The sequence below is a fragment of the Gilbertella persicaria genome, assembly GCF_025201335.1.
Source record: "Gilbertella persicaria strain CBS 190.32 chromosome Unknown B0P05scaffold_13, whole genome shotgun sequence".
Lineage (NCBI taxonomy): Eukaryota > Fungi > Mucoromycota > Mucoromycetes > Mucorales > Choanephoraceae > Gilbertella > Gilbertella persicaria.
Window position 1 is genome coordinate 437,439 of NW_026251974.1, and position 24,899 is coordinate 462,337.

At 38.1% G+C, this 24,899-nt stretch overlaps 10 protein-coding genes across 10 annotated transcripts; 4 read left to right on the forward strand and 6 right to left on the reverse strand.

Annotated features, from left to right (window-relative positions):
* Positions 1–150: 150 nt before the first annotated feature.
* Positions 151–1,155, reverse strand: B0P05DRAFT_536300 (uncharacterized protein). The gene is made up of 5 exons (XM_051577558.1): positions 831–1,155; positions 732–781; positions 654–685; positions 496–607; positions 151–439 (listed from the first exon to the last, which is right to left on the reverse strand). Exons 1-5 carry the CDS (start codon positions 1,126–1,128, stop codon positions 254–256), a joined length of 678 nt encoding a protein of 225 aa, XP_051436418.1. The 5' UTR covers positions 1,129–1,155; the 3' UTR covers positions 151–253.
* On the reverse strand, positions 1,139–2,657 carry B0P05DRAFT_636303 (uncharacterized protein). The gene is made up of 3 exons (XM_051583620.1): positions 2,317–2,657; positions 1,984–2,262; positions 1,139–1,933 (listed from the first exon to the last, which is right to left on the reverse strand). The coding sequence occupies exons 1-3, from the start codon at positions 2,579–2,581 to the stop codon at positions 1,179–1,181; spliced, it is 1,299 nt and encodes a 432-aa protein (XP_051436419.1). The 5' UTR covers positions 2,582–2,657; the 3' UTR covers positions 1,139–1,178.
* A 402-nt stretch (positions 2,658–3,059) lies between these two features.
* B0P05DRAFT_451064 (putative methyltransferase-domain-containing protein) lies at positions 3,060–4,231 on the reverse strand (the record flags this gene model as incomplete). The annotated part of the gene is made up of 3 exons (XM_051573885.1): positions 3,060–3,468; positions 3,525–3,721; positions 3,902–4,231. Coding segments are annotated over 3 exons (936 nt in total), but the record flags the coding sequence as incomplete, so codon positions are not given.
* Positions 4,232–4,315: 84 nt separating this feature from the next.
* On the reverse strand, positions 4,316–5,419 carry B0P05DRAFT_536306 (uncharacterized protein). Its single transcript, XM_051577559.1, has 4 exons — positions 5,224–5,419; positions 5,102–5,178; positions 4,994–5,052; positions 4,316–4,947 (listed from the first exon to the last, which is right to left on the reverse strand). The coding sequence occupies exons 1-4, from the start codon at positions 5,327–5,329 to the stop codon at positions 4,422–4,424; spliced, it is 768 nt and encodes a 255-aa protein (XP_051436421.1). The 5' UTR covers positions 5,330–5,419; the 3' UTR covers positions 4,316–4,421.
* Positions 5,420–5,788: 369 nt separating this feature from the next.
* On the forward strand, positions 5,789–7,705 carry B0P05DRAFT_467269 (uncharacterized protein; the record flags this gene model as incomplete). Its single annotated transcript, XM_051574371.1, has 5 exons — positions 5,789–5,947; positions 5,998–6,110; positions 6,159–6,362; positions 6,433–7,064; positions 7,143–7,705. Coding segments are annotated over 5 exons (1,671 nt in total), but the record flags the coding sequence as incomplete, so codon positions are not given.
* A 229-nt stretch (positions 7,706–7,934) lies between these two features.
* On the forward strand, positions 7,935–9,994 carry B0P05DRAFT_488660 (uncharacterized protein; the record flags this gene model as incomplete). Its single annotated transcript, XM_051575285.1, has 3 exons — positions 7,935–8,099; positions 8,136–8,866; positions 8,927–9,994. Coding segments are annotated over 3 exons (1,964 nt in total), but the record flags the coding sequence as incomplete, so codon positions are not given.
* A 719-nt stretch (positions 9,995–10,713) lies between these two features.
* On the forward strand, positions 10,714–12,789 carry B0P05DRAFT_636306 (regulator of G protein signaling domain-containing protein). The gene is made up of 2 exons (XM_051583621.1): positions 10,714–10,798; positions 10,854–12,789. Exons 1-2 carry the CDS (start codon positions 10,721–10,723, stop codon positions 12,729–12,731), a joined length of 1,956 nt encoding a protein of 651 aa, XP_051436424.1. The 5' UTR covers positions 10,714–10,720; the 3' UTR covers positions 12,732–12,789.
* Positions 12,790–13,350, forward strand: B0P05DRAFT_536310 (uncharacterized protein). Its single transcript, XM_051577560.1, has 2 exons — positions 12,790–12,903; positions 12,956–13,350. The coding sequence occupies exons 1-2, from the start codon at positions 12,810–12,812 to the stop codon at positions 13,069–13,071; spliced, it is 210 nt and encodes a 69-aa protein (XP_051436425.1). The 5' UTR covers positions 12,790–12,809; the 3' UTR covers positions 13,072–13,350.
* Positions 13,351–13,403: 53 nt separating this feature from the next.
* B0P05DRAFT_536313 (glycoside hydrolase superfamily) lies at positions 13,404–15,958 on the reverse strand. The gene is made up of 12 exons (XM_051577561.1): positions 15,816–15,958; positions 15,676–15,768; positions 15,238–15,625; positions 15,100–15,173; positions 14,870–15,055; positions 14,740–14,783; positions 14,332–14,660; positions 14,136–14,286; positions 13,954–14,088; positions 13,761–13,901; positions 13,556–13,714; positions 13,404–13,491 (listed from the first exon to the last, which is right to left on the reverse strand). Exons 1-12 carry the CDS (start codon positions 15,933–15,935, stop codon positions 13,431–13,433), a joined length of 1,881 nt encoding a protein of 626 aa, XP_051436426.1. The 5' UTR covers positions 15,936–15,958; the 3' UTR covers positions 13,404–13,430.
* A 7,055-nt stretch (positions 15,959–23,013) lies between these two features.
* On the reverse strand, positions 23,014–24,875 carry B0P05DRAFT_536345 (uncharacterized protein). The gene is made up of 7 exons (XM_051577562.1): positions 24,777–24,875; positions 24,365–24,734; positions 24,128–24,316; positions 23,958–24,083; positions 23,700–23,894; positions 23,508–23,652; positions 23,014–23,456 (listed from the first exon to the last, which is right to left on the reverse strand). The coding sequence occupies exons 2-7, from the start codon at positions 24,461–24,463 to the stop codon at positions 23,380–23,382; spliced, it is 831 nt and encodes a 276-aa protein (XP_051436427.1). The 5' UTR covers positions 24,464–24,734; positions 24,777–24,875; the 3' UTR covers positions 23,014–23,379.
* Positions 24,876–24,899: the final 24 nt, after the last annotated feature.

Below are 24,899 nucleotides of genomic sequence, written 5' to 3' on the forward strand. Positions count from 1 at the left end.
GAACAGCATGTGATTGAGAGATAGAAAGAACAAAATAAGCAAGCTAAAGAAACTAATGCTTTGCAAAAAAGTGAAAATGAGCTAATAAATATCAATAAAGACTGAATCCTGTTCTCTATCCCTTCAATTTAGCAAGCTTAAGTATGTACAGGCATGCTTTATGTTCTCTTTATGTAGTTATTTGTCTGATTGTATTCCTTTTATACGTTATCCTAAAGTGTGTTTATTTATGGATGAACCCCATCAAACTTTTCTATTGTGATTTGCCCTGAATCATCCAGACCAAATGTGCTACAGCAACTGTATCCAAAGTACGATCCTTGACCACCACATCAATCTTGACTTGTCTTTGACCATCAGCATCCACTTGGATGTTTTCATTTTCAGGTAAGTTGAAATCAGTCGAAGCAGTCAATAAACCTCTTGCTTTTTTCATAAACTAACAATCAATTCAAGTTTAATCTTGTGCAACACAAAAGGGGGGGGGATTTGTACCTCTAATTCCAAAGAAACAAGTGTGATTTCATCCTTACTGTCTTTCAGTATACTAAGCAAGCCTAATTCACCTACAGATTCAGCAAATGTAGCCAAAGCAGTTGCATGGACACTGAACATGAACATCAGCCCTTCTTTCTTTTATCGATATAACAAACCTTCGAAATGGATTTCTGTTTTTTTGTCTATCCTAAATATACCATGAGTTTGGAGCTTGTTTTGAATAACATACTTACAAGCATAAAGCCAGTACAGAATCCTCGAGAAAATGTCGAAATACGCATATCTAGATATAACATGAACAACTTGTTTTTAACCTGTTTCTTGTTTGTTACCTATCGATTTCGAATAAGGATTGATGTTGCCCATTAAGAAAGCGAAAATCCTGGGTCGAAACACTTTGATCAAGGGTTTATTGAGTTTTTCCCAAATCACTAAGGGACGACGCGAATGACGCAGGGTCCAGACAAGGTAGATAATGGACATCAATGTTGCTGCTATAACACCCACTGCAAACCGAGTAAATACAGTCCATTCTAGCTCAAGTGCTACTTTGACCAGTTGTATGCTTGCTTGTACATGTTGAGCAAAAGCATCAGCCAACAATGCTGTTGATGTTGTATCTGAACCCATTGAGAGAAAAGAAGAGAAAAGAAAGTGGTTTTATTGTTTTGAATCTCAGTTTAAAGAAAAGTTAAAGGGTCATTCAAGTCGACTACAATGCGTTCCATTTCATCTGGATAATGCACCTTGTAGCTTCTGACAGGACTAAAAATATAATGCTTCAGTAGCTTAAGATCATAGACATGGTCGTCTCTATTCACGCCTATGGAGCTACTTGCATAATGATCCCAATTCAGTCTGTTATGTTTTCCTCGATGGGTTGTCTTGATCTTGAGTGACAAATGAAAGAGTTCTCTAGGTATAGTATAGTCCTTCATGACAATGGTAATATGATCATCAAAGTCCATTCTAAATCGACCATGAAAGCACTGCTTCTTATTATAGCCCAACTGTAATTGTTTGACAACATGAGCTGGTTCATCTGTGGTGACATGCTTCAGAATACGACCATCAGGGAAGAACCGTAAATAACGATAATAAGTCACAAAATGAATAGGCTTATTCCATGCTGTCTCTGATGTACCGGGTCGAATATAGTGACAAATAGAGATATAGACACCATCATAACGAATACGTGGACGATCAATAAACATGCGCATCCAATTACCATCAAAGGTATTGACATACTTTAGACACTCTTGGCGGGATTCTTCTAAGGTCATGGAAGGTTGACGAAATACACGTACAGCAGCATATTGCCAAATAGAAGGGTCGCGTGTATACAAAAAGAACTTTTTACATACAGTAGCAAAATAGGATATAGAAGAGACTGAATGCAATGCAAGGATCTTGAGTACATTCAACATAATTTCACCTAAACCTGCTATCAGACATATTTTTATATATATATATATGTTGACTTACTGGGTAGTTTAGCTATCGATACAGGCTTATAATCCAGTCTGGGTATATAAGTCAAATCTTCATTTAGAAACTGTTCAATTAAGTCTGTTAATGGATCTTTGCTTGTAGGAGGAGGAGCCACATATTCTTTATTCAAAGGCATCATATGCTTAAAGTCTTCTGTAGAAGGCTGATCTTGTGTTGCTTGAATCTTGGGTAAGATTTCTTTTTGATAATGCTTTTTGTAGGCATAATCAATATCAGGATCCAATTTAAATGCACGACGATAACTATCCAATGCTGCGGTAGAAAGCGGTTTTTAGTCTACGACCATGCCTACAAAGTACACATTACCTTTCCCTAGCTTGCCTTGTCGTTCATTGTCTACAGCAAGTACATAATGATCCATAGCAGTAATAGGCTCAGGCTGATCAACAGCCAATGATTCAGTTTGTTCAATCAAAGCAGCAATTGAGGCTTCTTCTTGTTGCTGTTGTTGTTGTTCTGGTGCTTCAGCATGTGGATCATGACCCTGTTTGCTTTCCACTTCTTGTCTCCAAGCATTTCGAAATTCTTCAAGTGCTTTTTCTTGTTGTTCATTGCTACCGTAGTTGTTCATTTGGAAAAAAAAAAAGAAAGAAAAAGAGATAAGCGGGAATCGAAACCTAAGGATTGTTATAGGGTTTAAATTTGACACCTTTTTATTACAATGCCTGTAAGCTTAAAACTACAATGCTTTTGAACCCCTCTTATTTTTTTTTAGACTATCCAAGAAGGATACACGCTTTACAAACCAAATGTGTAACAAGACCTTGGGTGAATAAGATAGACGAGAAATACCTACAATCCCCCTAAGAGTATATATTGTCTTTTTTTTTGTAAGTAGAAAAAGCACTATAAATTAGAAGTCTATAGCTGTTGATAGATGAATAATAGGTAGAATAAAATAAGCAACGGTGTGGTTATTTGCGGACAAGTTGATATATATTGACGCCTGAATCTAAGCACATACTTGAAAACTCGTTCAAAGCCCATCCTTCTTTTTGAGAGAGTACATGCGGGTAGTTTGTCATTTGTTCAGAATAGAGTGAAGAGCACAACATCCTTATATGGAATCTTTTAGAACAAATATTAAAAAACGAAAGCTCTTCTTCTAAACTGAGCCCACGTCGCTTATATCCCAGGTAAATATCCACATCACCTTCTGTACTAAGCCAATCCAATGTCTGAACCAACTTCTGAAATGAAGCAGGTTCATAGAGCACATCAGAAGCAATGATGGTGTGAATAGGTCCCTTCATCAAGACCTGTTTTGCGTCTTCATAGTTACCCCATGCTAATGGCATGATATGGGTATAGTCTTCCAGATGGTTATAGGTTCTGTTCTGATGGATCAAATCAAGTGCTTCAGGTAAATCTGTCATGGTAATTTCGGGCATACTGTCAGGTTGATCTCTGTACATGTCCTTTAATAAGGAAGCCAGCAACAGTCCTATACAGCCAGTTCTAAACACACCATCAGACCCTCCATTGTTGTTTCTTTTGATTGGAATTACCCTTACCCTGCACTAAGATCCAGTAAACGACGATCCTTAAAATAAAAAGGATTTTTTTGAATCTTATCACAAAACATGTGGGACAGAACAAGAGCAGAATCCCATAATTTACCTGATGTGCCTAGCTTCCAGTCTTCCTTGACAATCAAGTACGATTGATCAAGCAGACAATAGGCATGGAATATGTTGAATGATAGAGGAGGCTCGTACCATTTCCCATTAGGCGTTGTTGGTATCATGGGTTCTTTGATAGCAAAAGGACCTATCATAAGGGGAAAAGCATGGATGGTCTGTTCTTGTTTGCGCGTTGGAGAGATCTGCAAAAAGTATGTATGTGATTCCTTCAAGGCATCAGGAGAGAGTTCAAGTCCTTCGTCTTTTACTACCACCATGTATTCGAAATTGCCTTCTGTGTCATGTTGAAAGCCTGCAATCTCGGATTGAACTGTGGATTCCCAACCGTCTTTTTGTATAGGTCGACAAAATACTTCATAATCTTGACATGTCTGTATACGATGGTCTTTGTTGACCAGCAAACGACAGTCTATCTCAAGCCAGCATGACATCTTTTGCTTGTTAGTCAATGTCAAGCCAAATTCATTCACAAGCTTGAGGTCAATGCGATTCCATTGGTTAAAGTGTATTTCGCTTGAATAAGGTCGCGACAAAAGTATTCTATACAAAGCAGAATGACGTTGTAACCGATAATAAAAGTCATCTTCTATCTCTTCCATTGCATCCTTCTTTTCCTTCTGAATATGTCCAAATCTCATACAATGGCCAAGCGGAAGTCGTTTAGAGAGAGAGAGAGAGAGAGAGAGAGAGAGAGAGAAAGGGAGAGAAAAAAAGAAAGGGAACTAGCGCGCGATTGACATTTTTTTTTTTTTTCTTGTAGGATTATTTTTATTTTGTCAAGAAGCGTTGAATCCATTGCACTGGATAACGAAGCAAGAATGTATTGAATAGATTTGGTTTCTGTATCAACTGAGAAGAGGATAAAGGCAACCGTTTGTCTTGTTGTATGATAAAGATCTCCTTATCCTCTGTGATTTCACATTCAAGTGTTCTATGCCCTAAATCAATGTAACTGCGATGTGTCTTGGCTGATGCATGTTTATCAGAGAGTCTTCCTGCCATCAATTTAGCATTCTGAATAAACTGATCCATAGCAAGTTTCTCTGTCATGTAATGATCCCATGCTTTAAGATACTCAAGCAAGATAGCTGCTATACATAGAAACAATACCATGCACTGTAATTTATAACGAGAATAGGCATAATAAAAGCCTTTCCAAAAGGGAATCTTGCCTTTGTTTTCAAATAGAATATAATCGTATAATGGCCTTAATGCAGTGGAACGCAGAACAAAAGCAACTTGATTTGTTATCATAAACTTCTCTTGTGCTTCGTCTACTGTTGCTATATCAGGACTAGTAACAGGCATATTAGATTTCAAGTAGGGTATAAGATACATACTGTAATTTCAAGACGAGTTCTCTATGTGCTTTTCCTATTTCTGCAGTAGTTGCTGCTGGCTATAGATGAGGTGTAAGAGATGAAATAGTTAAGCATGATCTGGAATACCTCGACACCTAGCCATTCATAAAAGTTGGTATGATTCTTTGTCATTGCTAATGAAAGTTCAAACATGTTGAACTCATCTAACATATTGAGTATACAAGACAGTCAAATTTGTCTACAAATACCTTCTCCCCAGTGCCATGCTCTAATAACAGGGCGTATCAATAAGCTGAGAACAAAGATAAGAGAGAAGAGCTGAATAGCATGTTTGTTGTCACTAAAGACAGACATTGAGAATAAATCCTTCAAAAAGATGTGCAGCTCACTCAATGCCGCTTCTTAAACACATTTTTTTTTGGGATAGGAAGCAGATGGATTGAGTTAGATTCTATTATTTACTTTTACAGCTGATACAACTCACAGACACTCTGTTTCCCTCAAAGAAAAGCTTCTCTTTTGCTACAGGCTAAATTAGAGCCATTCCATTCTGTTGTTTACGTTGAAGCAAGAAGTAGTAAGATGATTGAGCAGTCTTACATACAAAGGCATTTTGAATCATATTTCTGACTAGCAGGTCTACACTTCATTACCTAGTTCAACACAGTGAGATCGACCACTGCAGTTATGTCATAATTTAGGTCTATTTAAAGCGGAGATACTCGAGTTGTACATCATTTTTTTGCTACTGTTCTCGCTTACACAGCGCTTTTTCTTTTTTCTTTTTCCATATTCTTTTTTTTTTCTGCTGCTATGTCGTCCTCTTGGGAGACAAAATTGAGACCAGAAGAAGTCAATGCATACAAACAAATATTTAAAGCTGCTTGTAAAAGTCAACCCAACTTAGTTACTGGTGTTGAAGCTGTTCAGTTCTTTGCCAAGTCTGGCTTACCTAATGAAGTTCTCTCAGAGGTAAAGAAACACTATGTTTTCCTGTTTATCACTCAATGTCATCTACATAGATTTGGGAAAGTGCAGATGTAAATAACTTGGGATATCTTACAGAGGATACTTTTGCAATAGCATTAAAATTGATTGCATGTGCTCAAAACAATATCAAAGCAATTGAACCCTTGTTTTCAACGGGTAAAGGATAGTTTCACTGCTTCATTGTTACTAACAGCTTTTTAGTTACACCGTTGCCGCAATTCAAAGGAATTCAGCTGACCAATCAAACTTCAAGTATAGTCATGACACCAGAAGAAAAGAACAAGTTCAAAGCTATTTATCAAGCACAGTGTCCTACATCTCAAGGTGTTCCTGCTGAAACAGCAAAGAACTTGTTTCTTAAATCCAAGCTGCCAAATGACAAATTAGCTCAAATTTGGTATATATATATATTGATTTTTTTTTTTTTTTTTTTTTTTTTTTTTTGCTTGACTAATACACTCGTTCAGGAACCTAGCTGATATTCGCAAAAATGGTTACTTGGACCAAACCGAATTCATAATTGCTATGTTTTATATCGCAAAACTCATGGATAAATCAATGACTACACTGCCCTTTATTTTACCTACTGATGTCTATTTAGCAGCCTCAAGCGAAACAACAACACCTCAAGCTTTTATTGCTTCTCCTCAATCTATCCATTCACCTCTTGAACAACCATCCAAGGCCAAAAAAATTGATATTATAGGCACCATGGCATTTTCTTCTACAGCACCTCATGTACCATGGGACATTGCAGCACACGAAAAGGCACAGTACGATAGTTATTTTGCAAAACTAGATAAGCAACATTCAGGTTTTGTACAAGGTGTAGACGCAGTTGGGTTCTTTAAGAACTCTAAACTACCTCAAGCTGAGCTGGCCAAGATTTGGGATTTGGCTGATATCAATGACCGTGGTGCTTTAAATGCAAATGAATTTGCTATTGCTATGCATTTGATTCATAAGCGATTGGCTGGTAAATCTTTGCCTCAAGCCTTGCCCAAGAGTTTATTGCCTCCTCCTACACCTGTCATTCCTCCTCCTACACCTTTGGTGAGCAGTAATGTAAATCCTGTGGCTCCTACAAGCATCTATCAAGGTACTTGAGTGTGTGCATGCATGATTCATGCAATCCCAAAAAAAAAGTATGTCAACTGACATTGAATCTATTCTCTAGATGAAGATTTGCTGGGTGATTTTAGCGATGAACAACTGATTGAAGTCACGAACCAAGTCAACCTGATTCAGAACCAAATTACAGCTGCAACCAAGTCTACTAAAGACATTCAGTTACAACAAAAATCGACTCAACAAGCTTTAAATGCACTTGAACAGAAAAAGGCGGACCTTGAACAACAAGTCGTACAACTGAAAGCTCAACATGATCAACAAAAGACAGTGCTCGACGAACTGAACCAAGCCATTCAACAAGAACAACCTGGTTGGACAACAACTCAATCTGAATTTGATGTGGCTCAAAAACAGTTGGAATCCATTCAGACTGAATTGTCAAAGACAAAACAAGATTATAAAGAGGGTCAGCTAGAGAATGAACGACTGCGTCGTGCTGTTCATAATATTCAGATGGAATCCATGCGATTAAAAAAAGAAATGGATCAATTGCATGAAGAGCATCGTAAGAAGCAAGAAGCTGCTGCTGCTAGACGTGAAGCTCGGCGCAAAGCTGAAGAAGCACGCAAGGCTGAAGAAGCACGCAAGGCTGAAGAAGCACGCAAAGCTGAAGAAGCACGCAAGGCTGAAGAAGCACGTTTAGCAGAAGAAGCACGTTTAGCAGAAGAAGCACGTTTAGCAGAAGAGAAACGCAAGGAGGAAGAAAGACTTGCAGAAGAAGCACATAAGGCTGAAGAAGCACGTTTAGCAGAAGAAGCACGTTTAGCAGAAGAGAAACGCAAGGAGGAAGAAAGACTTGCAGAAGAAGCACATAAGGCTGAAGAAGCACGTTTAGCAGAAGAAGCACGTTTAGCAGAAGAGAAACGCAAGGAGGAAGAAAGACTTGCAGAAGAAGCACATAAGGCTGAAGAAGCACGTTTAGCAGAAGAAGCACGTTTAGCAGAAGAGAAACGCAAGGAGGAAGAAAGACTTGCAGAAGAAGCACATAAGGCTGAAGAAGCACGTTTAGCAGAAGAAGCACGTTTAGCAGAAGAAGCACGTTTAGCAGAAGAAGCACGTTTAGCAGAAGAGAAACGCAAGGAGGAAGAAAGACTTGCAGAAGAAGCACGCAAAGCAGAAGAAAAACGCAAAGAAGAGGAAAGGCTTGCCGAAGAAGCTCTATTGGTCGAAGAGAAGCGCAAAGAAGAACAACGTAAAGAAGAAGAAAGACTTGCTGAAGAAGCTCGTTTAGAAGAAGAGAAGCGTGAAGAGGAAGAAAGAATTGCCGAAGAAAAGCGTAAAGAAGACAAACTTAAGGCTGAGGAAGCTCGTAAAGAAGAAGAAAGACTTAATGAAGAAAAACGCAGAGAAGAAGAGAAGGTTCGATTGGCTGAAGAAGAGAGACTCAAAAATGAACGTAAGGTTGAGGAGGAAAAACGCAAAGCTACTGAAGCCAAGTTAGAAGTACAGCGCAAATCTGAGGAAGAAGCTAGACTAGAAGAAGAACACAAAGAAAACGAAGCCAAGTTGCAGCAACATGCTCGCTCAATTGAAAAAGAATTAGACATTGAAGCAACTCCATTGACTGAGTCAAAAGAAAAGAATGAGTTGCCTCAAGAGACAAGCAAGCAAGAGAATGTTCTTGTTTCTAACGTGCCTGTAGCTTCTCTTGACGAAAAGCCACAAAACATTGAACGGACAGTTGCTGACCAGAATGAATCTTTAATTACTGAAGAAGCAAAAGATTTCGAAGAAAAAGAACAAACAAGTAACGAGGTAGCACGAAATAAGGTATTTTCATGCATGAAAAAGAAACAAGTTTCTCATCAAAAATGGTGTTTTTTAATTTAGCAAAAGGGTACTCATGAAACAACAAACAACCCTTTTGCCAACTTGGGTACCTTGAAAGCAGAGGAAAGTGATGCAGATGACGACTTTTTTGATGCAGTTGATTCTATTTCTAGAAGCGTCCCTACATCAAAGAAGACTGAAACAACGGTAACTCCTTCTGCAGAAGACAATGAATTTGTAATTATTGATCACCCCGCAAGTAAAAATGTCAGTTCGATAACAACGCAACCTAATGTGGCCTCTACAGGCTTCCCTTTGGCAGAGCAAGTTTCGAAAAGTAATGAACACAAGTTCGCGGACATCAGTAATCAACCTGTTTCAGAAGAAAGAACCCCTTCTTTTGATCAACAACATAGACAACACGAAGAAGAAGATCCCGTTTTTATTAGCTCAGTATCTGGTTCTGAAGTATCCGATCGGTTTACTTCTAGCACCAACAGTAGTACGCATCGTGTAGCTCCACCACCTCCACCACAGTCGTACCAAGGTAATCCAGGTAGTACAGGCACAACACAGACACCTAAGGTTTATGCAAAAAAACCACCTGCACCACCACCACAACCTCGAGGTAGTAACACTACATTGGAGAAGCGCGAGCCACAGGACTTTGATGCTATTTTTGGTGATCCAAGCTTAAGGCAACAACAACAACAACAAGATGAAGAAGATTTTGATGCATACTTCTCAGATACTAAATTTTCATCCACCAGCAACGGAGAAAAGCCAAAAGTAGAAAACAATGCGACTGCCAGTGATGTGACACCAACAACATTCGCTGCTGCTACTTCTTCAACTCTATTAGGCCAAACTTCGGGACCTGCTCCTTCTGCCCAATCAGATCTGGATAAAGCGTTTGGTGCTCCTGTACCAAATAATCAAAACAACAAGGTCCCTCAAGGTTTTGAGGACTCATTCAGTCAGTTGCCTATTACGAAGAATGAAGAAGGAGTAAGCAATACAAATAGAGGAGGCGCTGAAGACAATTTTAAACTTTCATCTTCATCTATCATCGCAGCGCCTGCGATCAACAAGAAAGAAGGAGAGAGTGGCATTTCTGAAGATGGTAAAAAGAAGAAAAAGAAGAAGAACATTGTTTCTTGGGCAAAGAACTTTGGCAGTTTCACTAGTCATGAATCAGACAAGAAAAAGAAGAAGGACAAAAAGAAAGATGACAAGAAGAAGAAGAACAATAGCAACGATGAAAGCAATAAGTCGATAAGGGAGGAAACAGCGGCGCCATCATCAGCAGAGACCGTGTCAAGAGCAGAAAGGGATTTTAATGAATTAAACCATCCCTCCTTGGGCTTCGATCTCGACACTATTCAAGGAAGCCATATTGCTGAATTAGTCAATATGGGCTTTGAGCCTCAAGCAGCGCTGGATGCCTTGGATAGATATGATCAAGATATGGAAAAGGCAACCAACTTTTTGTTGGACCAAGCTTACCAATAAAAAAAAATATAATACTTGTTCTCAGATTCTATTTGTATAACAATGCAACTGAGGGGGTATATTTTGACAAAGAAACAGTATGGGCATCACATGTGGAACCAATATTATGATTCTTTACCAAATACGACAAAACACTTAATAGTTAAAGTCCAAGCGCTCAATTTAGACACGTTATCAAAGAGAGAATACAGTCCTTAAGGAGCCATACTATTGATTTGTTGCTGCAACACTGCTCCTTATTCCTTCTATTTCGGTTCAAAAACTCTAATTTATTCATGTATTTATTTTAGCAATTCTTCTCTATATTTCTTTTTTCCTATCTCTTTCTTTCTTTTTTATAAAATGGATTCAAATAATGTATCACAACAAGCGTATACCTCTATGGTCAAGTTTACTATAGATGGTCGACCCTTTCTCAAGGTATGTATGTCAATCTATTTTTTTTTTCTCTTTCTCACTAAATCTAATTTGATAGGATATTCATGATCTCTTTTCTGCACTTATTGTACAGATACCATTAGATACACATCGATACCTGTTTCGAAATTATTATAATACTTTTTCTTCAGAAGATGCTATTCAAGCATTAGGCAACTTACGCTTCTCTCATACTGTCCGTACACCTGATCCAAATGATTCAACGCGCTTTCAACGCACTACTACCACAACCACGTTTAACATGGCTCGAGATATGGCCAAATCACTCTGCCAGCAATTTCAAAACTGTCGACTCATGGAAAATGCTGTTGACCCTCAAAACAGAACATTTCGAGAAAAAGGCATTTGGCATTTGACACCCAAAGGCCTTTGCATTCTCCAAGATTTTTGTGTGAGAACAGAAGCTAGTCTGACTTCGCTTAGAAAGCACTTCAGCCATATGGAAGCTATCCAACTCGTTCGCCTGGATCGTAACTCAGATGATGATCAGCTAGTTTTAAATCGAGTATGTTCTTCTGTAATTTTTCGTGTAATGATGACTACATTGCCTCTTGATGGTGAATTATCAAGCTCAGGCAATGCTAGTTCTATATCTGTTTCTTCTCGTCAACAAATTAGTAGCACACCTTCATCTTCTTCTGCTTCTTCGGCCTCCTCCGCGACATCTTCTTCTATACCCTCATTAAGTGCTCCATTTGCTATGTCTTCTTCTGTCTCCAGCGGTGATTCCCGAATTCAAATGTTGGGAAATTATCTCTTAACACTCTCAAAATCAAGCCGTGTACAACCCAAGACGGTCAAGACAATGCGCACTGTATTTTCATCTCAAATGTGCTGTGATTGGCTTATGGATTACACCACAGTTTCTTGTCGTGAAGAGGCAGAATCCATCGCACAAGAATTCATCAAGTATGGCTGGATTGAATTTCAAGACTCTAAGCATAGCCACTCACCTATCAAAGCATCAAAAGTAATCATGTTTGTTGTGACCGAGAAAGGAAAGCAAGTCGTCTCAGAATCTCCAAAGCAACATGTAAACTCGCCTTCTGTAAGCCAACAATTAGGATCAGATCGATCGAAAGTGGCTCGCTCTCGCAGTAGCACGATCAGCAAAGAAGAAGGTGAAGAAAAAGCTAGTCTACAAGAAATTTTATCCGAAGATCCAGATGCATTACTTATTCGACAATCGACTGTTGTGAATAAAGAAAACGAAGAGGAACCTCCAGCAGCAGATAGCCAAGGCACCCTTACCTCACCATCCAATTCTTCTCGCCCCTCTAGTATCGCAGCAGAAACAAGCCAAGATCCTAAAGAAAGCAATTCTGCTCGACTTAAAATCATTCTTGAAAATGCAAAGCTTCGATCACCCTTCAAGGATTTCCTGAGAGCCAACTTTTGTGAGGAGAACCTCGACTTCTGGATTGATTATAGCACGCTCCGAAGGAAATGTAGAAATCAAAGCCCTGCATTACCTTCACAGAACCAAAAAGATTTGTTGGAAGATGCATATGATATCTGGTCTACTTATTTAGCCCCTGGATCTCCTTCTGAATTAAACGTGGAACATTCTCTCTTGCAAGAAATGGCTCGCATTGTGAATTCTGTGGTGACTGTCTTGCCAGCATATTCAGGACAAGGAAAACCAAGCATTGTCATCACTGCTTCTTCTGCTTCTCAGAGTCTAAGGATGATGCTAAAGTTATTTGACAAGGTGAATGAGCATATCTGTCGATTAATGGCTTCTGATTCAGTTCCCAAATTCGTGAAAACCGAGAAATATCGCAAGATTATTGATTCCATTGAGCGAAGCGAGCGAAAGAAGCAAAAAGAATTGGATGAATTAACTGACTCTTTGCGCAATATGGGATCAACTGAAGATGTATATCATGCAGGCAATGTGGAGACACAAGCCTAGTTTTTTATTTTTTTTCAAATTAAAAGTCCTTTTATTCCATAAAAAAAAAACTTGTTTATCCCCTTGCTCTTACTTAAAATGAATTCAGTAGCAAAGTATTATGCACAAATTTTCGGCTTGGGTTTAGCTTTAGGTGGTAGTATGGAAGTATTGCTTATCAAGAGCAACTATTGTATGTCTTTTTTTATTGTTTTCAAAGACACTGACGATCTATTGAAACTTAGATCAGATGCTTGCTGCTTCAGAAGCAAAACAGAGACTTAAAGAACTTCAACAAGAACAAGAAGACGCTGAACGTTTTAGTCGCTTACAATCACAAAATCAAACTAAATCAGCATAAGACAAGTAAATGCTCCACAATGTAAATAAAGCAAAAGAAAAGAGAAAACGCGTTTGCTCGGCAAAATGTTTAAATAAGGAAACATGTTTAAAGTCATGAATTGAGGAGGGAGAGGAGTTGACAATCGCGATCAAACGCTGTCAAAAACAAAAAGGAAAAAGTGATCGTTTTGTATTAATTGCCCTCAAACTTTATGTGAAAATACCTAAACGCAATTAGGCAGGTTAAGATCAAAATAGTCTCCTTTAAATTATAAATGGTATTCTCTTTATATCGATCGTATTCTTGCTTGTCCTACAAGTACTTTCGATTCTATCATTCAAGATTAACATGCATGATTATAAAGACTTTTATTATTATTATTGTTTTGTTTTGAGGAAACTAGGATAAGTAATGTCACACATGTGAGGATTCTGTCCACTATTTAGAAAAAAAAAAAGAGCTTAAATTCTGCAGACTTGTTTAATAAACATTAAGCACTTACCACCATAAGGGTTGCATTGCTTCTGTTTGAATACCTCGCTTCTGTAATCTATAGCGCCAATCAAATATTCTAGGCATGGCTTCTCCAATGTCTCTCTTGGTTTTATTTTGATCAAAGCGTCCAGACCACAAAACTTCAGCAGCAGCAGAGGATCTTGGCCTATTGGTTGTTAGATACACAAATTAAAGAAATTGCATAAAATTACCAAAGACGAGTATCCAATGTGGTAGAATCGACTTGTTCAGTCCATAATGCAACCTCACCGCCTAAAACATTACTAGCTTCGGCTTCTGTGAGATTATAGGTAAGGTCGTAACTGTAAATTCTTTGCCAAGTCTTGTAGGGGCTAGCATGGTATGTAAATAAACTTTAATTTTCTGTAAAAAAAAACACTTTACCTGCACCAATCACTGCCTCTTCCACCCCAATTATTAGGATTGTAATTAAAGATGGCATCATGTTTGGCGAGCACAGCAGCGACTTCTGAGGGTACTTCAGGCATCGTTTGTTCATCATAACCATTATCGTTTCCTCTATTCAAGAAATAAGCATCTATCCTGCGTGAGTTTGATTCATTTACCCCCATCCACCGTGTCCACAATCAAGATACCAAAAATTAGCGTTCGATGCAATGACCTTGTATCCTTTCTTTACTGCTTCTTTGACAGGATTGAACCAAGACTGCAATACCACATCTTTTCCAATAGGAAGATCAATGTGCGTAACAGGATCTAAATAACAATATAAGAAAGTGCTTGATGTTGGTTTTGTATTACCTTCCCAAATAATGGCTGTCTTGCTAGAATTACGAATCATATCTAATTCCTTTTGTAAAAAGATATCTAGAAGGTCATATCCAGTGGCATTGTATGCTTTCATATAAGCTTGAACATGTTCATCTTGTTCCCAACATCTATAAATAGGTTCATCTCCACCTCCATGGAACCAACTATCTGTGAATAAGGAGGCAGCTTCTGAAATCACTTTTTCGACTATCTCATATGTCTTGACAAGAACAGGATTAAGCTGCCCAGTACCGGGCTCTGCTGCAAACTTCTTTTCCCAAGATCCACTAGGATCAAGATAGAATTCATCAGTGCATGTTCTATTACGTTTAGAAAAAAAAGTCAATATATGTACAGGATGCAGTCAAGTTAAGGAGGCGACTCTCTAATCATATTTACGTGATATCTTTATATGCTTTTCCCCATGAACCCGTATGTGCAGGCTGTAAAATAATTAGTACGCACAGCATAGTCTTTGTAAAAAAAAAAAAAAAAAAAAAAAAAAAAAAAAAAAAAAAAAAAAAAATACCATATCAATTTCAGGAATAACTCGCACACCACGTTCATAAGCATAGTTGACAACATCTCTTACGTCTTGTGTGGTATACACCAATCTTCTCTGGTGCAATATGTAAGCGCCTTGGTTAGCAAGTTCAGGAGAATTATCCAGTCGAAGAGGAAAACTGTGTGAATCAGTAATGTGCCAATGAAAAACCTATTAAAAAAATAAATAAACATTTCGACACTATTTATTCTTACATTCATTTTATTGTAAGCCATGGCGTCAATTGTCCTAAGGATGTCTTTAACAGGAAAGTAGTTTCTTGATGTATCTATGTCGTTTTTTTTTTCAGGTTAATAAAGTTACAGTTGGCGGTCTTAATCTAAATGGGTTACCTAACATCAGTCCACGATGTGGAAAGGCTGGCGAGTCTTCAATTGTGATAGGAGCCTTGGGTATATAAAGTCCTTCAAAAACCAATACCTCATCGCTCTTCAATTCTTGTTCTTCATAGTCCATAATCCGTAAATCACCATTTTCGTCAAGATCTGGGCGTCCTTGAATTAATTGAGAGAATGTCTCTAAACCTCGAATGGCGCCCCACACATTTTTTGATACTAATGTGGCAGCATTTTCTCCTAAAGGTACATGAAGTGCATACGATTCATCAACGTCATACTCCAATGGTGTGTCATTATTTTCTATTGAAATATTCAAGGCTTTCAAAGTTGTGTTTGTTGTGTTTACTAGTAAAGGTGCTCCATGGTCATCAACTACTTGAACCTTAAATACATAAAATAGTGAGCACTTGTTATTAATATTCATAGACATACAGGTATCCATCTTTCTTGATTGATAAGAATAGTATAACGATCAATTGCATTCTGCAAGTAGGTCACATTGGGACCTGATATATAAAAGTTTGCCTGTAATGATGAATTAGACAAACTGAATACAATAGAAGTGTACATACATCAAGTTCTAATTCTGTTTGTCCCCATTCAACATGCTGCGGTACTGGCCAAAGTAATGTTGCCATTGCCATAGAGGGTAAAACAATAGCATAAGCTATACTGGTTGGGATCAGTTTCATTTTGTTCAATAAAGCAAGAGAAGAGAAAGAGTACAAAATGTCCAAAGTGTAAATTTGCACATATATATATATGATGTGCCATGCGTTTGTTTTGATCGTCTAAATTAGAATTTGTTTGTTTTTTTTCTACTTGCTTACTTGTCTCCGTCAAACATGCCCTGAATTATTCTAAAATAAGAGTTTTTGTTATTACTACTCCATGCTCAATGACATAAAATAAACTGTCCGAATAAAGTACAAAGAAGCCTTTGTTGGAAAAAGCCATTGTTTAATTTAATCCACTTGTAGCTTTCAAGAAATAAACAGCCATTTGGGCTTGCTTGGAATCTTGTCAGATTATAATCGTGTTCGAATATTTTCTAGAACTACATATGTTTTTTTTTTTTTTTTTTTTTTTTTTTTTTTTTTTTTTTTTTGCATAACTGTATTATTCTCTTGTCTTGAATATGTTTTGTGCTAGTTTTTTCTGAGATCAAAGACATTCTTTATGTCATTATGTCGTAGGCTATATTTAAATGTGTAGCTTGATTGGCATGCTACTAATTCTGGAATACCTAAACTATGCTGTTTTCTTCTTTCTCGACTGATCAATACACTAAAAAAAAAGAATTGGCTTTTTATCAAACAATACTACTCACGTTTTATTGTTTGCATTGCAAATCATATACAAGAGCATAATTACGGCTGGTAAGTTTCAAACTTGCTCGCTCAGCAGTGCCTGCAGAAATCGTGGAAACTGAGAATAACGAAAGACTGGTAAATTTGCAATATAAAATATTGACCTTTTCTCTCTTTTTTTTTGTTAAATAAACAACCTAAGCTTTTATTCCAAAGGGCTTCTAATGCTTATCCATTGTACTTTAGGGAAATTGTTCAAGGATGAAAAACATGTAATTCCGTATGAATGTATAATCTTTTATTATTTATGAGAAAAGCGTAACAGTGTTGTCCAATGGGAAGCACTCCGTTCACTCCAATGTCCATTCCAAAAAGTGGGCCATTATTGCATAGGTATATTGATTTCGAAAATGCTGTAGCTATGAGCCTTTTATAAAGAAAAAAATAGGTTTGTTATAGTTGCTTTCAGCGTGAAGTATCAGTGATTTCGTTAAATCATACAAAGGATATTATATCTCTTAAAATGGATACACCTCCTCAATTGCAAGGTATACATATAAAGGTGACATAAAACCTTTTGAAGGCCACATGAATGCTCTAAATACCTACAAACCATGTTTTCTAATATTCATGACACCGTTGGACCAAAAAAAGCGACTCGTGAAAAATGATCAAAATATACCTTTTGACCAAAGGGTACTACGCATGAAAATTGTCAGTTTGGAAACCCTCACTTTTCTTTTTGACGCTACATAACAAAAAATAAAGCTATTGACAAGCTTAAATACTCAAAAAGTAAAGATCTACAACTTTTGTCACTACAGCAAAGCCGAATAACTGCATTTTGATACCGATCGTAGCAAAAGCTCGATTTTTTTTAATGATTTTATTTGCCGCACGTATTAGTGGTCTCGAGAGGGACCCACTAAAAGAGGTGCTCGACAATTATTTATTATAAGAGGATTAAAAGAAACAAAAAGGGTACTACAATTTCAAAGAAAAAAACAAAGAAATCAAGAAAAAAAAGAGCAGCTACTGCGAGAAAAGACCTCTCAAGATGAAAGGTCATTTTCAGCAGCTACACGCTTAATTTGATAGCGAGTGCTATGGAGAACAGAGAGATAATGGAATGGTTGGTTCTGCATGGTATGGGTCCAATGGATCTTCCAGATTTCAGAGAGACCGATCAAGGTTACCATGGCTACTGAAAGAGGACAGTTGGTTTGAGACCGAATCCGAGAAAAATTGAAAGATGCAAGTGCATCAGAGACTAGATCCAGAGAGGTGCCTGGCCACAAAAATTCCCTGATCAAGGCATCCCAGAACGAAAATTTTTGGGGGCAGCGAAACAAGAAATGGTACACAGTCTCCTGATCACCACACAAAATGCGGGTAGCAGTAGGGAAGCGAGCAGGAAAAACCTTGAATAGAAGTAAGCGAGTGAGAATCTTGCGAGTCAGAAATCGATACATCACATTTCTCTGCAATGTTGTGATAGGTATGCACCAAAAGTACTTCCAAGCAGCAGAAGAAACTTCTTGCCGGGCAATGATATCAGACAAGGCAGCTTGTGAGATGACCTTACGGAAAGTATAGCCACCATTTTTGAGGGCAATGAAATTTTCATTGTCAAAAGGCAGTTTCAACATACGCACAAAAGAAAAGAAACCAAGAGACCGCTGGATTGCAGAAATATGCACAGGATTATATAATTCTAATGAAGTACGAACAAGGCATTGACCAAAGAATGGTTCCAGTTGACAATGACTTTGATTCACTGCTTGAATATATTTTCTGACACTACGATGGATATCCAGGGGAAAGGAAGAAACTGGTATTGGTGCCAAATAGTGACCCTGTGGATGGTACTCATATAGATAGGAAACTGCTACTGTACGTAGCTTGAGAGGCAAGTCAAAGGTGTCAGATGGCAGAACAATTGAGCGTAATGGCAGTAAAAGGCATTCGATAGGGTTTGGCATGTATGAGTACTGTTTCCTAGGAATAGCATCCATTGTCTGGCAGCACATTGTGACAGTATTACTTGCCAATTGCCTGAGTTGGCCTGGGCGAGAACGAGGAAAGAGCAGACCCAAGAGCAGATGTTCAGTCTGAAGCAAAGCACGGGTATGTGCTGCTAGAAAGTCTTGTATCAGAGAACGTTCAGCTTGAGGACACAAAAAAGGATGAAGCCAATAGTAATACAGTGATTTCTGCTGAGAAAACAAGTCAAGAATGCCAAGGCCACCATGCCACTCTGGTGCAGTCATCGTTTGCCAACTAATGCGAGAAAAGATTTGCCGGTTGACAAAAGAAGTAATGACAGTTCGAATGGTATTAAGGATTGCTTGAGTGGTAGGGATTACCCGCAAAATATACCAGCATTTAAACAATAAAAGCGAACTGGCAACTGTAGCTCTACCAACAACAGAAAGATTGCGTGAGGCATGAATATCCGCCAGTTGAGTCAGTGATCGAGTGAGGGACGAAAAAAAGTGAGTGCGCTGGTCCAAGGATTGGATAAGGGGAAAACCTAAATAGATAATGGGTTCAGCATCTGTACGGCACCATATCTTGGGAATGTCAATGGCTTGTAGAGTAGTCAGCCATTTATCATCTAGATTGTGGCCAGAGAGAGAGATTGCTCGCACTTTATGGTAGTTAATCTTGGCATTGGATGCTTTACTGTAGGCTTGCAAGTGAAACTGCATTCTGCGAAGGTCACGGATATTATGAAGAAAAACTAGAGTGTCATCAGCATAACTAAGCAATTTGATAGCAGGTAAGGTGATAGCTTGACTAAAATCATTATGCTTGAAGCGATAGCCAGAAAATTGAGTGTCATCCAATATCGACTGGAGAAGTGTCTCTAAGGCAAAATTGTATAAAATACAAGAGAGTGGGTCACCTTGTTTGAGGTCTCGACGCTTTGGAACCAACTGCTTAGAGAGCCAACCATTGATGTTGATACAAATGGAATTATCTCTAAACAAGGTATTAGTGCTGGCAACCAGGGTCTTTGGAAAACCAAAGTGTAACAACACTTGCTTGAGATAGTCAAGGTTGACACGATCATAGGCCTTTTCTTGGTCTAAAAGAATGCCAAGATCTTTGTCTGGTCGGCGGCAGTTTGTTGCTGCATTTTCCATGATCATTTGGGTGAGCAATCCATGTTCAGCAATATATCTGCCAGGCATAAAGCCTAGTTGATGTCTGCTGATAAGCGTAGCAGCTACTGTCATAATCCTGTGGTTGATTATCTGAGTGAAGATCTTGTTATCTGTATTCACCAACTGGATAGGACGATAGTTCTCTGCCCGCGTTAAATCACCTTTCTTAGGCAAAAGAGTCATAAGTGATAGCAGCCATGATTTTGGGAATAAAGAATGAGCTAAGGCATTATTGTATACTTGTAGAACCAACTGCCTTAAACAAGGAACATGAAGTAAAATACCTAGAATTTCGTATGGCAAACCATCGCTACCAGGACTACTCTGACGAGGTGAGCGTCTACTTGCTTTCGATATCTCCAGCCAAGTGATAGGACTTTCAAGGGTAGATGCTTGCTCTTTAGTAAGTCGTTGGCTGTTGGTACGTTGTAAAAGCGTATTGACATCAGAGGATTGGATCTTGTCAGGACGATATAGCGCCTTATAAAAGGCAACCATCACCTTTGTTTTCCCTTCTGTATTAGTAACCAATCGTCTAGAATTGGGATCAAAGAGTTTTGGTATTGTTCGCTGTGTAGACCTATCTTGTGCAAGTTTTTTGAGAAGACCAGGAGATCGTTCACCTTTTTCTCGCCAAAATTTGCCTGCTTTGAGATGTTCTATTTCGGCAGATTCATCCTGCAAAATAGTGATCATTTTTTCAACCTTTGGCAAAAGAGATGATAAAATAGATGTATTTTTATGATCTCGTAAGATTATGTTGTGTTTGGATTGAAGCTTTTTTAGAGATTTGGATCGCCAGTTGTTACGCATGATCTGGAAGGATCGAGTAAAAACTTTGACTTGTTCTTTCAATTCATCCCAAATAGTTTGAACTGAAGGGCAATCAGGATCCAAACGGTTGATGTTATCCATGTGTTGCTCAATATGTGTTGTCAAACCATTTCTATATGCAGATAGTCGAGCAAGATTAGGATTACCTTTCCAAGGACCAGGTCCAGCTGGAGTGTGTACCAGTTGATAGTTGATAGAAAGCAAGGCATGGTCAATCCAACTGTAGTTGACAAAATTTTGAGTCATAGAAATTACATTGTCAGCATAAGATTGGGTGCAAAATATATAGTCAATATGTGTGCGACTACCAGTGGTACTAACAAATGTAGGAAGAGGATCACTTTGAAAGCAATCTTGGAATGAAGTAAGAAGTAGATCATTTCAGCACGGATTAATGTTGGGTTTACGGTAAATGTCATAGTTGAAATCGCCAGCAATAATAATAGGCAAAGACGTTGACTGTAAATGTGACATTAATGGTTGATTGGAAGATAACGTGCGAAAGAATGTGGATCGACTACTACGATAAGCAGGAGCATAAATATTGAGGATATACATAAAAGGAATGGAGGGTTCAGAGGCATGAGCGATGGACGCTAAGAGAAAGCGGCCATCGGTAGAATTGATGGTGGGATGTGCTGTAATTTTGTAGTGAGATTTTAAGGAAACAATGCCACAGTGTTCTGTCCAAAGACTGGATTTAGTCTGGAACTTGAGATTGAACTGTTTCTGCATATTAAGTGTAGATGCGTGTGTTTCTTGTAAGCATAGAATGTCATATTTAGTTGAACGTAGAAAGCAGATGAATAAGGACTGTTTGTAAGGATCTGAAGTTTTCGTAAGGCCACGACAATTAAGGGTGGCAATTTGCATAGAGTCTTTAGGCATAGATTATCTTATTGAAAGTCAGGAGAGGTACCTGTTGATCCACCTGTATTATGATTAGGCACCACTCTATGTCTCTCACCGTCATGATTAAATTTGATCTTTTTACGCTCCTGGATAAACCTTTCTAAGTCCAAAGCCTCTTGGGTTGGATTATTGCTTGGAATATTTTGAAGATGTTCATCATCATCCTCTCCATCGGAGTCAATGATTTCTACTTCACTATCTCCTTGCTCTTTCATTTCATGATCCATCAATTCATGCTCGACTACTGTAATATCGTTTGAAAGTGTTTGAATAGTCTCGGTTGCTATTTGACTAAGAGGAGCAGTAGTCAATGCAGCAGGAGAGACAATTTGCTTATGCTTCGCACTTTGTGCCAGTTGCTCATTGGGCAGGTTGGATCCTGATCTACTAGCCTTGTCTTTTGTGATCCCAATACGCTTATTAGGAGGGTGGCCTGATCCATGACCACGACGAGGACAATCACGGCTGATATGACCACGCTCATTGCAGTTATAACAACGACGAGTATTAATGAGTTCCATGCAATCTGCTCGACAATGGTCAGATTTTTGACAAAAACGACAAAATTGGGGCATTTCAGCCCACGTAAGCAGAAGTTCACGATCAAATTTGGGCCAATCCACTACTCGACCAAGTTGCTCAGACTCAGACTTGTGAGGATTGTTCAGGTCAAGAACGACGTAGCCCTGGCCGAAAAATACAGCACCGTCCATATGAAATCCCAGATCTAGGACTTCACCAAAATGGGAAAAACGTTTGGTTATTTGCTCGCGGAGAGTTGAAGGATGAATCAAGGGGAGTCGTTCAACCTTAACTCGAGCAATTTTGGCGTTTTGGGGCAAGCTGCGGTAGTCTTTGATAATCGCATTATCTTCCATCTGCAAACCAGAGTTGATCAACTTATTGTATACTTCTGATTTGATATCCCAGCATGTTTCAATAAAGCGTCTCTGCAAATACTTGCGCTCAACAAGTAGTGCCAAAGAAATAATACTCTTCATTTGTATTGAGTGACCCAAGAAACTGTTTAAGGCCATTAATATCACGAATATTGGTGATATCGATCAATACACTATCTTTCTCTAAACCGACAATATAAGGCGTAATAGTGCGTGCAGAAGAAGCAGTGGCAGCCAATGATGACGACTGGTTAGCAGACACAATAGTTCTAACCGCTACTTGCAACCAAGTTCTGGGTAAATTATTGTTGTTACGACGCCCTTTGGAGGATGTCATGTTGTGGGTTGGCTTGTTAGGCGAAAGAACCATGATGAATTTCGAAGCTCGATTTTTCATGTGGCGGGATGAGAGTTAATTATAGTATTTTAATCCCCACATGAGAGCCATCATGTACATGTTTTGTCCATTTACCCATATTTGCATTATAAAATGCCTATATTTCTGCCTTTCTATGCTCTTTGGCACTCCCGATAGCATAAAATAATTTAGCGGGATCAATTGTTAGCACATTTTATATAATATCTAGAGCAAAAGTACTCAAAATACTGCTTAAATGAGTCGATCTTTGATGGTTCATTGCTCAACAGCTAGACTACTAAAATGACCTCTTTTTTATTTAAAACACGTTATTTTGAACCTATGCGGGAGCCACGAGAGCTCGCGAAGATGAAAAAAAAAAGTTCATCGAGAATTTTTAAAATGACTCAATGTAGGTCTGATTCAACTGAAATGAGGTGAGATCATCTCTAGATACTTCTGATAGAAACAAAACGAATTCTCTAAGACAAAAATGTCGACTTCAAAGTTCATTATACATTGTAATTATATGTATAAAAGATATAACTCAATATTCTAAAGAATATCAGTATTTTGGACTAATTGATACCCATAAAAAATGCAAAAAGATGAAAAAAAGAATTGCTTATCTCTCTGAAATATACATGTATATTCTATAGTGTATGAACAGTAGTTGGTGTTGTTTTAAGCGATCTAAAAAGCTTTTGTATTTCAAACAAACCCAATCTTGCTAATCAAGAAAAGAAATATGAGTTGTTGTCAATGTAGATATCTAACTTACGTATAGGCACTTTCATGGTTAAGACAGTTCGAACACTATCTTCTATCTGTGAAATAGCATCTGTTTGAAAATAAACCAAGATCAACAAAGGTAGTTCTGATATACCAGACTGTAATAGTCCATTCAACACTTTGGCAAGTTCAGTCTATATACACATGAGACATAGTGCTCAATAAAACAAATATGAACTACCTGTTTTCGAAGAAATTGATCTGCAGACAACAAGACCAACACAAGCAATAGACACACAATTCTCTCTACTTGTGTTTGACTAAGTAGTTTAAGGCATAAGCTAATTTCTGAATCTACAAGCTTGATACCAAAAAATCCAATAATACCAGCCAATGCTCGAATATGACTAGACAAACCAACGATATCTTTTTCATGCTTTGAACAAGTAAGTAATAGGCACTTGGTTAAAAGAAAAAAAAAGAGAGAGAGAAAATTTACCAAAGCGTAAGTATCCATTTCTTGAATGATGCGCTGTTTCATCTTCATAAAGTATTGTCCACTGTTGGGAGATTGAGCTAAAAACCAAGTCGATTTGCCTGTAAAGACACCATTTAAAAACTCAACCTAGTTTACTGTTAATAAACACATCTGCGACATACATTACTTGCCGTGTCTTTACAGTAAGTGGCAGTGAGTCGAGTGACAAGATCAGGCAATATCTGCATTTCCACTAATTTGAATCGAACCATAGGTGCATCTTGAGGGTATTTTTCAATTGCTTTATAGATCATTTCACTAATTTGCATAGAATATCTTGTATCCATTCTATGAACACAATGCATTAATTGCTCTATCACCTTGTTTTATACAGTCAATACATTTATACGTGGACATACAAAACTTACGTTGCAATACATGGGTTCATTCTCTGCTACTAAGAGTTTGATTATGTCGCACCGAGTAGATAAATGAACAAGACCTTCTGATATGTGCTTTAATGCCATTGTATTGCCCTGCTCAAATTCGATCTGATCATAGAGTTGAATGACTTCTGCCAGTAAAACACCATGCTCCTTAACAAATGCTTCGTTCCCCAATAATCGAATAAGGGAACGAATCTTTTTATTAGCATGATCAGTAGGTTCATGGTTGACTTGAGACTGGATAAATTCAAGTTCACACAAGACTTCACTAACATGAGATCAGTAAACATGCTCGAAAAGATCAACTCGATTACAATTTCCAATCGTATTGTCCAACTGTTTTGTACTGAACCTAACAAGAGTAAGTTGAGGCAAGAAAGAATTACCGCTTTACCAGTGCTTCTTCAAGTCCAATTTTCAAGCTAGTGCTTTTGAATTCGAGATATTTGTTGATTAATGCATGTTCTATTTGTGGATCCATCTTGAAGAAGACGCGAGGAAAATAAACACAATGAAT